Here is a 15,521-nt window from a genome sequence, read left to right as displayed (position 1 = left end):
CATCTACCATGGAAGCATTATGGCTTTCATTGTATGTAATAATAATAAGAATGCTTTGTGTTTTGCTATGTTGGCTTGAGAATGAGGTCTGATAGCCTTAGTAGCTGAAATTAAATGTCTTGTGATGGTAATAGTAATAACTTTGATTTATACAGTATAGCGCCTTTAAAGACACCCAAGGATGCTTTACAATGCTGAGACCATTGATAGTACAATATATGGATAAATCCAGCTCATTGACTTTGACACAGCAAAATGAAGCTCACTTCCCGATATTGTTTGATTCCGTTAGATTGGATGAATCGATTTTCCTGGTGCATTGTGGGAAATCTGGAGCCGCGAATACAGGAAGGGGCGTGAGCATGGACGGGACTCGGGGGAGGGTCCGAATTGCTCTCTGAAAAATGTCCTCATAGCCACGACAGCCATCTTGTTGTTGTCCCCGCTAGCTTAAGCTTGGCTAACGAATGTTGCTAACGTTAGTTGCTATTGCTAGTAGGGTTGCCAACCGTCCCTTAAAATACAGAATTGTCCCGTATTTGTAAACAAAAATACGTGTTCCGTATTGAACTGATACCGGACGCGCTTTGTCCCGTATTCGAGAGACACTGTAGTACAAAGCTATTTGAGCGAGTAAACTCCACAGAGGAGTCTCGTGCGCTGGCAATGGCACCGCTGCCTCTCCCCCTATGTAGCCGGTGACACCGGCCCGGTGTCATGTTACAGCAGCCTAGCGAGAGGCTGTGGACAGTGCGCAGGACACAGGGAGCACTCAAAAAAAGTTCCTCACTCACCAGGCATCACAATGCCATTGTTTTTTCACATTGTCAATATATTTAGATGTGATAATAAAGGCTTCGAGAGCCTGGTTTAGGGCCAGCTTTTACTCTTAAAAGCTGTATAAACCCTGCTTACAACTGTAGGCTATTGCAGGTGTAAGACTTGTTACAGTAATCAAGAGATATCCTCAGTCTAATCCATACTTTTCAATAGTCTAATTGTCCTTTTATTCACAAGATTTCATCTGAAATCTAAAATGTTTTGCACTAATGATGTAAACTCTTGCAGGTCTGTCTATTCAAAAGAATAGCTATGTAAAATTGCTGTTTGCACTTTTGAAAGAAATTTCTTGAATGAGTAGGCTACATGCCAATGTGAAGATAAATTAGGCTATCTCAAAATGTAATATGCACTAGCCTACTCACTGGTCTCTAGTCTCTCCTGATTGAACTAACAAAACTCCAAGCCTATATAACGTATCGATCTATTCATGACAGCACAACACACACACACAGCAACCAACAACAGCACAGCACTGTATCTTCTCCCCCTCTCGTTCACACAGACATCTATACGTTTTAAATAACTTACCCTTGAATGGCAAAGGGGTTACTTGAATAACGTTTCACTGTGTAGTTGAATCAGAAAATCCATTTCTGGCCAGGACGCACTCCAAAAGGCAAAAGCTTTGTTTTCATGAAGGTAACTTTAAAAACGGCATAGTAGTATAGTCCATAGATACAGTCGATGTCTCATCATAGACGCTGGGGTTGTGGTCAGGGTGGGGTAAATCCTCCTGTTCTCCCCATTCAGCATAGTTAGCATTTAGCTGCTAGCCCAGCCCAGGCAGACAGAATCGGTGATTCAACCACAGCAGTAAACCCACATCTGAACAGACGTCTATGTACCTGCTCTAGAATCCCCAATCCTGTAGTGTAGAGCTGCAGCACTGTCCTTTGGTGAGCCAGCCCATTGAGATATGCCAGCCATAGTAACATTTTGTTGGCGTTCCCATACTGTATCTATAGTAGAAACAATATCCTCTTCATGGTTGCTAAAGTTGTTTGTTGCTGCTGTCTGTCTCGTGAAGTAACATTACTGCCCGTGTCAACAAAGGCTGGCTAACTAACATTAGCTCATTAGCTGTAGGGTACCCAGTGGGGAAGATGTCTGCAGCTGGAGCCTGGCTCACACAGCGGGCTGCGGGCGGAACCTGTCACAAAGGTAGCGAGGACTTGGCCCTCCCATTTTGAGTGAAGATATGATTGGTCAATTTTACTGTCATTCCAAATACTATCTCATTGGATTAAACACACACTGGCCCCAGCTGAAATTCTGCGGGTAAGCCTATCACAGCACAGCATAGAGCTGCATATCTTCCCAGCAACTGTGAAGTGCAAAATTCTGATGGACTGAATAGGCAGTTTTAATGGGTTTATTTCCTCAGAAAAATGTTGTTTGTCAAATTATGAATTAATACAATAAAATTTGAAAAAAATACTTTAAATAAACTTTAAATATTATTTTTAGTATATCCTAGGCCTAGAGGTCCCTGACGGTTCCCCTCTGAATCTCGGTAATATAAAGCAGATGGACAACGCGTCACAATGGAGCTGCGGGAGTTCTGCTGGAGAGGCAGAATCTGCTCTGAGGGCGGCTGTTATTGTTTATTTTTTAAGTATGTGCAATCCATGAAGAATCGCAGTCTTAACAAGCCTTAATGACTTGCAGCTGGTGGGGCAGTTTCTGCAGGAGGATTTTTCTCCATGAGGTAAACGGAGCGAGAAGGTAAACACTTCCCATGCGCTTATATTACAGAGATTATATTATTATTGGTAAAGCCATCCTTTAAAGGTTCCAGTCCCTTCTGGATTTGGGATGATTTCTACACCCAGGCAACCCTACTGCCGTTAAATAGAGATTATGATTGCCGTCTCTTTTCTTGACTTTAAATAGAGGTTCCTGATGTTGCAGAACTAAGGCCAAATAGCAAGGCCAGGTGAAAGAAGGCAATGGGAATGAAATCACATGTTATTTGGGCAACAGCAGCGAGTTTTCAAAGTGTATTGAGCTTGGCGCTGTTGTGATTGCCTGGGTCCAGATGTAACGGCGTTGTGTTGATGGTAGTTGCAGCAACCCATGTTAAGGGCTTGCCAAGGGGTGGATTCGAACCGCCGAGCTCCGGCTTCCAAAGTGCACACGCTAACCACTACACCAAGAGAGCTCCCTTGGCGGAGCTGATTAATGTGCCTTTATACTGGGGGAGTGAGTTTAACCAATTTAGTCGCTATCACTCATCACGAGGACTCACATTCTTTCGGTTACACAGACTTCAGTTTTCTAAAGTGTATTGAGCTCGGTGCTGTTGTGATTGCCTGGGTCCAGACAGATGGCCCACTCCACATCAGGTAAATGTCCCCCCCCCCCTCCCCAATACTCCATACTGACAGAGGCCATAAGGGATGGCTATTTCACCCACTCTCAAATCCCTCAGACTAGACTGAGCAGTGGTTGTCAAAGTGGGGTCCAGGGACCCTGGGGTCTTTGAGGGGGCCCCCAGAAAAAAGGGGAATAATTGATTTAACTATAATTCCATCCATAAGTACCAATGAAAGAATGTATGACTATTTTGGTCACATGGGTTTCATATACTTTCTAAAACATCTAAAACCAGATCTTATCAGGTGCGGGACCCAGGGACAAAATCTGATCAAATGGGGGTCCGTGGTCTAACTTGTCAGTTTAGGGGTCTTTGATGTGAAAAAGTTTGCTGCTGTAAAGTACAGTACTAGGTCTTCATCTCTCTCTCTCTCTCACACACACACACACACACACACACACACACACACACACACACACACACACACACACACCACCTCCCCCTGTTAGGGAGGCCCAGACCAACACTAAGCATGCAACACTAGGCTTTGGCCAGAGATAGAGAAGACTCCAACACTGAAATTGGTGATAGACTTTTTCCCACTCCAAGGGGTATGGCCATTTGTTTGCAGGGTTTACACTTTACAGCGTGCTTGGATATGAGGAGTGGCACAAGAATGAAATCAAATAGTTCCTGTCTCTACGGCGGAGAAAACTGATTCACTTTCATGCCAAGTCCCACGCAGGAAGAGAGAACGCACACACTTTCATTGTTCCCCGGGCCCTGTAAGGACCTATGCAAAATGTAAACAGTGTTTGAGGCTACCTTTGAGCCTTGTTACATGGGCCCACTACTGTGCACTGTTCATTAGAGTGGAAATGATATGTGCAAACAAAGGGAGGCGACCAAGCAGCACACTCAGCTGTGCCTTTTCATCTCAGAATTGCAAATGAATCCAGCTTCTTCACCTGGTCCCTGCAGGCAGTGTCCCAGTGCCTCTAACCAGCGCATTATTGACAGCAGGCAACCAGCGGAAAACTGGGAGTGCTAATAGTCGAGGATGATGCCTGATAAACACACTCCCCCCTCTTACTACACATGCTTTACAGCCTGGTGACCTCCCACCAAGGTCAAAACGCAGAGATGGATTCTCTGCTTGACAGATAGAGCCGCTTACACTAAAACGGGCTCACAGTTTTATTTGAAAGTCTAGTCAGACTCAGTTTTGGCTGTTCTCCATCTCCTTTGTCATTTTTAAAAGGTGGAAGAGTTCATTGTCAGCTGGCACAAAAGAAGGGGGCTAGAGGAGACAAGAACAAGTGTAGCAGTGCAGTTTCCATGTGTATGACAGGCTGTAAAGAAAGAATAATATACATACAATAATACAATGATATACTCCAAAGGAGATGTGAACTACATTATATATGGGAACAACATACTCAAATGTTCTATTTCAATAAGAATGACGCCCGCAACTTAAAACGACCGTGGGCCAGGGGCATACATGTGTATGTCTGTGTGTCAATTACACACCTGTAAAGTTTCGGGATTGCATCTTGCACGCTATCAAAATCTGTCCAGAGACAGAGCACCTGGCAAAGTACCGTACTCAAAACAGCTTCTGTGGTACTTCCCGCTACAATAGGTGTCTCCAGGACCACATTTTGCCATGATGACACACAGACTCACAAGGTGAAAACAATACCAGCCATCACTGTCGCGGCTGGTAATCATATGCACAGAAATCTTAAGATTACACTTAGATGCAATTATACACGTATAATGCCAGAGAGCAGGGCAACCCTGTCCATAGAGAAGCAACATGACTTCTGGGATAGTAGATGTATAATGCCAAAGAGCAGGGAAACCCTGTCCATAGAGAAGCAACATGACTTCTGGGATAGTAGATGTATAACGCCAGAGAGCAGGGAAACCCTGTCCATAGAGAAGCAACATGACTTCTGGGATAGTAGATGTATAATGGCAGAGAGCAGGGAAACCCTGTCCATAGAGAAGCAACATGACTTCTGGGATAGCAGATGTACATTATAATGCCAAAGAGCCATGAAACCCTGTCCATAGAGAAGCAACATGACTTCTGGGATAGCAGATGTACGTATAATGCCAAAGAGCCATGAAACCCTGTCCATAGAGAAGCAACATGACTTCTGGGATAGTAGATGTGTGACCAAACCATTCTGTCTAAATAACAGAGGGGGTGGTACGGTAAACACAGGTCTGCTTGCTTTTGTGGAGCTAATGACTTCCTGCTCCAGTGGTTTGTGAAACAGTGCTGGAGCCCAAAGAAGTCAAATCAGGGGCAGAATTTAATCTGCCACTCAAATGGAAAGCCTTTAAGCAGAAACATGCAGCCACCCAGAGGATGCAGGCACGTCAAGTGAAATTACGGCTAAAGCTCCCCGGCACAGAGTGAAGCACATAACAGGTTGTGTATAGGAATGAGGATTACAGATTGGCTGGATAAATAGGGGGATTATTTAAAAAGCAAAACAGAGTGAGTGTGAATGTCAACCAAGGTGCTAATCTAAAACCACCAATCCTTTTGGATCTAGGTAAGCTTCACCTATGGAGAATACAGATTGTGTGGGAAGGAAGACTGTGCTTGCTCTTGGTTTTTGATCTCACTGAATTGGCCCCGAGCGTAGTTTTGAACAGTGTATATGCACTGTGGTAATATTAACTTCTGAACTGTGCTGAGGTATTGTGAGCAGTGTTCTTAGTTTTGAACAGTGTGGTAATATTAACTACTGAACTGTGCTGAGGTATTGTGAGCAGTGTTTATATTTGAACAGTGTGGTAATATTAACTACTGAACTGTGCTGAGGTATTGTGAGCAGCGTTCTTAGTTTTGAACAGTGTGGTAATATTAACTACTGAACTGTGCTGAGGTATTGTGAGCAGCGTTCTTAGTTTTGAACAGTGTAGATGCAGTGTGATAATATTAACTGAGGTATTGTGAGCAGTGTTCTTAGTTTTGAACAGTGTAGATGCTGTGTGGTAATATTAACTACTGAACTGTGCTGAGGTATTGTGAGCAGTGTTCACTGATTCAGCTGCCTTTCCAACTGTTCAGAATTAATCATTCAAATGAATTGTTTGTTTCTTCTGTATGTTAGTCTCCTGGAAGAAATGAATGGGTATGATGAAAAGCCATCAATGTCTTGTTTTGATTAAATTGTCCTGCCAACCATCTTTTCTCGGTTTTCTGTTTTCTTCTCTGTACAATTAAAACAAGCTCACGTTGATTCTGTAAACAAACAGCTGAATTTATTTACTAAAAAAACTAACTCAAAAATCACTCTTATCACAAATGGTGATTTGTTCAATAATGAAAATAGACAAGCTTTTTTTCAAGGATATGAATTATACTAATATTTCAAGCAAAATGTATAAAGCCAGCAACTCCAACTTAGATGCCATGAAACTTACAATATTTCTTTCAGTTTAACAAAACTCTATTCTGAAGCATTGACATCAAAGTGCCCCATGTTCCACATTAATATTCATGTCTAAAGCAACAAGAATATGAGAAAATAAGAAATGATATGCAGATAAGCTTCTTGAGAAGATATGTAAATAGTAAGCCAGACACTTGAAGCTTATTTTCTTTGCACATGAGCAGACAGTACACGCACGCACATATATATGCTTCCTTATTCAAATCTATCCTGACGTAATTTACATAAAGTTTTAAATTCATAAGATCACAATCATCTAAGGATATCATTATCATTCCATAAGGCCAAATATACAGTGAGTATTTGATTGTATCTGGACAGCAACGCGCTGATATTTTAGCTGCTCTTGTCACTTTGGATCTGAAATTACACAAAGGTAATGAATTTTAAGAGCAGACTGTCGGCTTTAATTTGAGGGTATTTTTGGCAGTATTCCATGAGGCAATATGTAATACATTGGTGGCTAAATGAGTATACCGTAAATTTCGGACTATAAGCCGCGGCTTTTTCCCCATTTTTTGGCCCTGCGGCTTATATAACGGTGCGGCTTATCTATGGATTTTTTCGAAAAAAGAAAAAAAAAAAACGGAATTCTCTCTTCTTTAGCACTCTTTCTTTTCTTTTAAATCCACTTCTGTTTTAATTTCCTCTCTTGCCCTCTTTTCACCACACCGCGGACACTGTGTGCACTGTAAAAAAAAACACAGGTGGTGTTGTGTTATGTTGTTTTGTTGAAATGTTAATAAATGGGAGCTTCCTCAAACAGCCATCTCTTTCCCGACAATCCCCTCTGTGCATGAACCCTTACATATGGTAATTAAACATTAAAACACAATAAAAAAAAAAAAAAAAAAAAAAAACATTAAAACACCTCCGGCTTATAGTCCGGTGCGGCTTATATATGTAACAAACAGGCAATTTTGCTGCTGCGGCTTATACTCCGGTGCGGCTTATAGTGCGGAAATTACGGTAAATAAACAGTCTGAGATAGCATTCCTCAAGTCATCAAGCTCCTGTTATGGAGTTAAAGTTAGGCAAGAATCTCCTTTTCTTTATTTGTTATTTTCGTAATACATTTTCTATTGAATGCAATGTGAGGAGAAAACCTAATTAAGTAATTATTTATCAAGAACCTGCATTCAGATTTTGATTGAATGAAGCTTTGTTGAAAGTTAGCCGGGAAACAGAAAATCTGAGTTTTGATTCTACAGTATGTATATATGACAGAAATCTTTATCCATTTTAAAGAGCACTTACAGTATTCTCTCTACTGCCTCAAAGTAAGAGTCAAGACTTATCCACATCTGAATCCTATTAGAGATGCATTAAAATGCACACATTTAAATACAATTAAACCTTATTAGATATTGATGGTTTTCATGGACTCTAGACTTCTAGAAGTTTTTAACTTACTGTAGGCATAATTTGTCCATTTTTGGCACTTTGAAATGGGAGGACCACCATGTGCTAAAAGGGCAGTCATCATTTTGTTGGCCAAAACCCCCCTTAGTTAAGACAATCTGCACTATAACATCCAAAGTAACAGAATATGCAGCCAAAACGTCAATGTCCAAACATTTAGCTCACTATATCCAATATGAGAATATAAATATGAGGATTTAACACTTAAAAGGAGCAGATCTCTTCAATCTGTCACATACTGTACAAATAGTGTGTGCATTTTGAGAGACAAAAAACAACAACAAACCCTAACAGCCATAGGACTGCAACATCTCAGCTGCCTGCCAATGTCTCTGGCCTTCTAGGTCAAGGTCATGGATTCATTTTTGTCAGACATTCTGCTTTTTTATTTCGCTCCACTTTGAAGACATACTGTATTGATGGAGACACACACACACACACACACACACACACACACACACACACACACACACACACACACACACACACACACACACACACACACACACACACACACACACACACACACACACACACACACACAGCATTTGCAGGATGTAAAAAAGCTCTCTGGAAACCTCTTTTATACCTGCAAACAAATACATTCTCTTTGAAGAAACAAACATGACAAGTGGGCAAAGCTGTGGGAGGAGCCTAAATAGAGCCAGTCCAATAGCATTCCACCATGCACTCCATACTTATAGCACAGCAGGCATATGACACAAAACCTTATTTTCACAATTATTATTCATTCCAAAATTATATAATACAATTTTAGATCAAATGTACTTGATCATTCAGTAGTTAAAAAAAATATGGATACCTCAATTTGGAAGGAACTCTTCATGTGTAAATTCTGTAAACTTAAAGCAGGATTATTAATTGAAAATAGGTTAATTCCTCCTGCAGCACTGCAGTCCACATTAACATGGAGGAGATAAGAATAGTCTTAATAGTTGGTCAGACCTTGGAGAAGTCTAGTCAGAGAGCGCTTATCTAAATCCTCTTGGCAGAGCTATCTGAATAGTCCTCAAACAACAGTGCAGAGGAGAGCTTAAATCAGCCTGAAAAGCAGTTCTTTTGAATAAAGCAGCAGCAAGAAGTTTTTCTGATAGCACTTAAAATATGCTAATAGGGTTCAACTCTACTGTTCTGTATTGACTAACATATTCAATACTTTATAGTAAAAGAAAGAAAGAAACACCACAACACAGGCACAGACAGCCATGGAAGCGATATCGTTTCACGTAAATGGGCACACCATAACAAGTAAAGCATAATAAATCGCCCAAGTTGAGCTATCGAAATGATCGTACTACATGTGTTCGCCCCTGTTTTTGCCTCTGGAAGTACTGTCGCTGGCCTGGCTTGCTGGTTGAGAAGTGGTGCGTTAGTGACGTGGCGGCAGAGTCTGGGAATTGAAATATGTCCCTCCTGTGTGCGTGGGTGTCGGTGAAGAGAGAGAGGCGACCTTGAGCCTGGGTTACGCCGTGGTCTCTGCCAGTTCACTGTCGCTCTGCCTCAGGGGCTGACTGCTGGAAGCTCTGTCCACCTCCTCCTCCTCCTCCTCACCAGGTCTACCAAAACCCAGGTGTCTCCGGTACACTGGAGGGCTACAGGAGTCAGAACACACACATACACCACACACACATATATCATTAGGAGGCTACAGTAGAAACAGTAGAAACAGTAGTGAAAGGTGTGGGGCTGGTGTGGAGACGTCCAACGAGGCAACATACTAGAAAACATGGAGTAGGGAACCATGAACATTTTAGGCAGCAAGTGAATACACTCCTCGATTTTACGGTGATTTTATAGTGGTTCCCTACTCATTTATCTTGTTTACATAGGAAAAATGCAAGTGAAAAGGTTCTTGGTCCATGGTGAGTACACTGTCAGATGAAACAAAAACACATAATTCACACCATGCACACGACAAGTGCGAAAACCGTGCACGAAAGTCAAAGGCTCTCTGAGTCAAACATTCACGCTTTTCATGCATTGCTTCAACATTGTGAATGTTGCCTAATGGTGATGTCATGATGTCTACAGTATAGTGGAGGTATAAGTGAAATTAGTCCGGTCAAAAGTCATCATCCAGCATCATGCTTTCAGTGTGCTGGTTGTGACATCATGCTTTCAGTGTGCTGGTTGTGACATCAACATTAAATAAACATTCACTGTTTTGTTGGCGATGATGCCGTGTTGTGTATATTTATGCCTGCACCTTGGCTCGTGCTACCATACTTGCAAACAGAATCAATATTAAACATTATTTATGCTGAAGCGTTGCCCTACATTTAGCATTTTAATTATGACGCAAACAGTGTTCATGTGCGATTATGGCAACAGCTGTCACATTTCAAAAACTCTTCTCACTAAACATGTTAAAGGGATAGTTCAGGTTTTTTTTACATGGGGGTTGTATGAGGTCAGTAGACAGTCAGTCTACTACATGCAGTAGAATGCACCCAGCGTGGTCCCAGTTTGGAAAAATGGAGGCCCGCTGCATCAGGCAAATAGAGCTGTCTGCTGAGTGTGAACAGGGTCACGTGCAAAAACGTGGGGGGAAAATGCTTCCATACTGCTCACCTGGCGTAATCCAAGTCTCCACAAGCCCTGGGATGCCAAGTTGACATCATTTACACCCTGCTTTTAGCTGAAAGATAGCATGTACACGTACAGCTGGTCCTGCACTTGCACTTTTTGCTCGAGCATGTGTCTACAGTGCAGTTTTCTTCTAAAATCAGGGTGTAAATGATGTATTTTCAAGTCAACTTGGCATCTCAGGGCTTGTGGAGACTTGGATTATGCCAGGTGAGCAGTATGGAAGCATTTTACCTTTGTATGTTTTTGCTCGTGACCCTGTTCACACTCTGCAGACAGCTGTACTTGCCTAAACGCGGCCAGTCTCCATTTTCTCCAAACTGTCCATTTAAAGCAAAAACTAATATAACTTTGCTTCTGGCAAAATCTGCTTGCACTTGTAGAACACATTAACTTATTTCATAGTCTATGGTAGAACAGCACATCACTTTCACACAGCCTGTCTGTCTGTGTCACACCAGATGCCACTCTCTCTCTCGCAGGCTTGCAGCCTATTTCTGTGTCAAAAACAACTCCCAGAGACACACTCACACTTGCAGAGGTAGCATCCATCTTTACAAAACAGAAGGCGGAGGTTAACATTGCTTTACAACACTAGTATTGCTTTACAGTAGCATTGACATGTCTTATGGCGACTGGTTTCAGCGGTGCATTTAATTCTGTTGGCTGGAGTGGGGAAAATAAAAGTTAAAGCAAAAATACAAGCAAGGAAGTAATCTTGACATATATGAATACTGCTCCTTTATTGCCAGGATGGATTATGCCTCTCAGGCAAACACTGTAATAGAACTGAAAAGACTGGAGTGTGCAAATAACACAACAAACATATTCTAGCAGGTTTGTGAAAATCAGCAGTGTTTTTTCATCATGAAAACCAATGTTGGCGAAATGTTGTACGGGTGGCATCCTTTAAGGCCAATATCCAGCATAAAATACTTGCAAAAAGATTCCTTCTGTTTATGCTTAATGAATGGAAACCTGGAGCCACAAAGCAAATTCTACTCTGGCACCAATGAGTCAATATGACTTAAAAAACACAGCAAGGACTAATATATGATCATACAAATCACAGGGATGATTTGCAGCCTCAGCTACACATACTAAACCATTTCAAGACAGCAGACTGGGTTAGTATGTTAATTTAGTGAAATGATCCCAATTAAATTCCAATTAGTTCACGCTTCTGGGTTAGAATCACACCAAGCGTCACCTTCTTCTGTTGGCATTAGTCACTGTCAGGCTTGTAGAGGTACTTCATCACCATGTTATCCATTTTCTTCTGCTTCTTCTTGGCTCCCTTCTTGCCAGATGACCCGTGACCTGCAGGCTCTTTCTCATCATCAGATGCTGGGGGGAGCTGGGCCGGGCCCCTCTTGACACTGCTGGAGCTGCGGTAGGAGATGGTGGATCCGGAGGAAGACTCAGACGAAGAGGATGAGGAATCCTCGGACTCCTCCTGCTTCTTCTTAGATCCCTTCTTGGACTTTTTGCCCGTCTTTCCCCTGGAGCTCCTCCTGCTGTGACGGTCGTCTGAGGAGGAGCTGTCCGACTCTGAGACCTTCTTCTTCTTGGCCTTGCGGCTGCGGGAGCTGCTGGTGCTGAAGCTGCTGGCCGCCCGGCTGCTGTAGTCCAGAGTGGAGGCCGAGGCAGAGTGACGCACGCTGGAGCCCAGACCCTCATCCTCTCCTTTCTTCCTACTGTCCTCCAGTCCCGGCCCCTTCTTCGCCTCCTCTTCCTCATCGCTAGACTCGTCAAGCTTGCTGCGCTTGAACTTGATGGGCTTGAAGCTCAGCACCTCGTTGATGGCGGCCTCCAAGTCGGGGTCCAGGTAGTTGCGGTGAGTGACAGGCTTAATGTCAGAGGTCTCTGGCGGGTTGCCGTCCGAGGGGCGCGGTTGGGCTGGAGTGGAGAAGCTGCGGCTGAGGGAGCGGGGACTGTAAGCTGAAGTGCCCCCTTCGCTGAAGGCTATGCTGTGCGCATCGTCGTCATCGTCGTCCACACACAGGCCAAACTCACTCAGGCCAACGCTGCGGGCGAGGGACATGCGTGAGCCGCTGCGCCTGTCTTCCTTCCAGGAGGTGCTGCGGTGCAGGGAGCGAGGGCTGGAGTGGCTCACGCTGCTGATGGTGGACTTATTGTCGTCATCCATATCCAACATGCCCCTCCTGGTAGACATCCTACTGGGAGCCACTGAGGACACTGTGGAGTCCTTGTCAAAGTCAGGGCTGGTGCGGGAAGTCCAGCGGAGGTCCATGCCCTTCCTGGCTCTGCTGGTGGCCTCAGAATAGGCCAGGGAGATGACGGAGCCCTTGTCGTCCAGGTCATCCTGGCTCTTCTTCCAGTCCTCCTGGAGCTCTCCTGACTTGGACTTGGCCTTGCGGAGGGAGGAGTGGTCCAGCGTGTCTGGCTGCTCTTTGAGAGTGCTGAACAAGAAGCTCTCATCCCCTGTCCCCCCTATGGAGTCTTTCAGGTTGGAGCGCTTCCTGTAGCTTAGGGAACTCATGACGGACACGGATCTGTTCTGCTCTACCTCTTTCCCATCTTTACTTCCTTCATTCATCTTCTCCTTACCTTCTTTCACTTCCTTGGCATCTACATTTGCTGAATATCTAAAAGGTTGCGTAAGGAAATTGACACCACAGACACAACCAACAGAACAAGAGAGACAGGAAGAGAAAAAGATAAACACAAACTTAAGAGGAAAAATAATAAACTGTTGTATCATTTCATTCTCAGCAACACTACAATGCTAGCCTAGGTAAACCCAGCCCCCACGTGACCTGCTCTCTCAGTTCCCAGTCACTAGCGTCATAGTGACTGAGAACAGGTCTGAGAGCAGGTCACGTGGGGGATGGGTTTACCCAGGCTACTACAATGCTGCCCTGAGTTTGACCCAATCTCAAAAGTTTGGATATGTGGCAGCAGGGATTTCTTTTATTTTTTTAACCTTTATTTATACAGGGGGAGTCTCACTGAGAGCAATCCTCTCTTTTTCAGGAGTGCCCTGTTCACATTCACACATTCATACCTGGAAGCTGACCAGTACAACCACAGTCTGATCTGCTGGCCACTGAGCAGCTCCACCGGCGCTCCTCAGTGGTGGTAATGAGGGAGGGGCAAGCGCTGCCTTTTCACTTTCCCCACCCAGATTTATCCTGCCGGTCCCGGGGATTGAACTGACGACAATTTCTAAGGTCTGTGCCTCAGCAACTTTCCCTGATGTTGCAACATTATAAATTTGTCATTTTCATTTTGTCCTTGGAACCAGCATAGCGGCAGGGATGATAAGCCATATAAAATACCTCGGGGTATAGCTGGTATGTATATAGAAAGTGAGGTAATCAACCGGTGTGAAGATCTATCTAACTGAGGCAGAAGGGCCATTTAGCAGGCGTGCCAACTGGCCACGGGCCACTTCAATAAATGTGACAGCAGCCGCTTCCCCCCTGCCGCCTCCTGTCATTACAAAAGATGACTGGGAGACAGAGTTGACACCTAATCATATGAAACACCCATCCCTCTGTTGCACACGGCCCCTGGTAATCCTGGGCCTTTTTAGGGCTGTGAAGGAGGATAGCTTTATCACTGTGTAAGTCTGTCGTGATGCACAGGGATGAGAGCACTGACCTGCTGCTCTTCAGACTCCCCTCATCTGGCAGGGTCTTGGTGGAGCCCTTGTTCTTGGACAGCCAAGACTTAACCCCGTCCACACGGTCCTCCACTTCCGAGTCTGTTTCCGCCTCATCCCCACTGGGAGGAAGAAACACAATCAGCTACAGTTGGTGAAGAAGATGCATCAGACAGAGACTGCAACAACTCAGCAAATCCACCTTGAGTCATTTAATCTAGTCATTTGAGTCTTAAAATTCTACTCATTTCCCCCCTTGTTTCCGATGCAAATCAGCTTGTTTCAAGAATCTTCCTGAATTACCGGTAAGTGTCAATTTCTTAGTCTGCTATATCTCAAAATATTGGCATTGGAGAAACAAGTTAAACTTGATAAGAGACAGATTCTAAGACTCAATATGAGACTACCGTAAATGACTTATGAAGATTAACTGTTTTAACAGTGCAACACTGGGAGATGGAGCATACATACAGATATGAATAATTGTTAGGTTAGATGGCAGAACTGTTGTTTTTTGTTAGTCGTATAACACACTCTTTTCACACACAACAATATGTTTGGATCGGTATGGTGCACAGGCATCCCAGGCAGGCTTCAGGTGAGTAAAAACATTCACGATGCTCTATGGTCAACAGAAATGCTTAAGCAAGTGCATTCTCTAAGCAGAATAGAAGTGAAGCTCTTGAATGCCTAAATGAACTTGTCTGGCTGGGTCTCGGCTGCATGTGGCATGTGACCTGTTCATGGAGATTGATTTTGGACTGGAGCCAATGAGGCAGCCCTCTAGCCCTGGTCTTGACAATAACAATCAACACACAGAGACCCGGAGACCCCGATGGAAAAGCAGAGTAGATTCCACCTGGATAAGATCAACCCTTGTTCATTTGTTTCACAGGTGAAGGTGAATTTGTCTGAATGATGCCATGTCATTGTCTGCAGGAGTTAACGTGGAGAGAAATGGTGGTGAGGAGGAAAGGCATAACCTGTAAGTCAACTCCCAGCATCAACAAAAAGTGAACCGAGAGAACTGCAGAATATGATTTTCAAGGAAATCACCACCCCCATGCTTGAGCATATGTCATTTCCAACGTTGTTGCAAGCTAATGTCTCTGCTCTACTGTCTGCTGTGGCTAAATGAGGTGTGAAAATGAATTTCCCTGCATTCCATGATAAACACTTTTATGATTGCATGACAATGTATATGTTCTAAACACTAAGCTACACT

The 15,521-nt window shown here is 43.6% G+C and overlaps 1 protein-coding gene across 1 annotated transcript in view; it reads right to left on the bottom strand.

Annotated features, from left to right (window-relative positions):
- Nucleotides 1-11,893: 11,893 nt before the first annotated feature.
- The window catches only part of LOC310776356 (unconventional myosin-XVIIIa-like), a gene marked incomplete at both ends in the record, with an annotated part of 121,333 nt that continues 117,705 nt past the window's right edge, over nucleotides 11,894-15,521 (bottom strand). The window contains 2 exons of the mRNA XM_083636552.1: nucleotides 11,894-13,277; nucleotides 14,296-14,418. Coding sequence (XP_083492678.1) covers nucleotides 11,894-13,277; nucleotides 14,296-14,418 — 1,507 coding nt within the window. The remainder of the gene's footprint in view (nucleotides 13,278-14,295; nucleotides 14,419-15,521) is intronic.

Source organism: Poromitra crassiceps (genome assembly GCF_964638095.1).
Source record: "Poromitra crassiceps genome assembly, chromosome: 1".
In the NCBI taxonomy this organism is placed as follows: domain Eukaryota; kingdom Metazoa; phylum Chordata; class Actinopteri; order Beryciformes; family Melamphaidae; genus Poromitra; species Poromitra crassiceps.
Note: the sequence above shows the minus strand (reverse complement) of the source record. Positions and strands in the feature narration are given on the sequence as shown.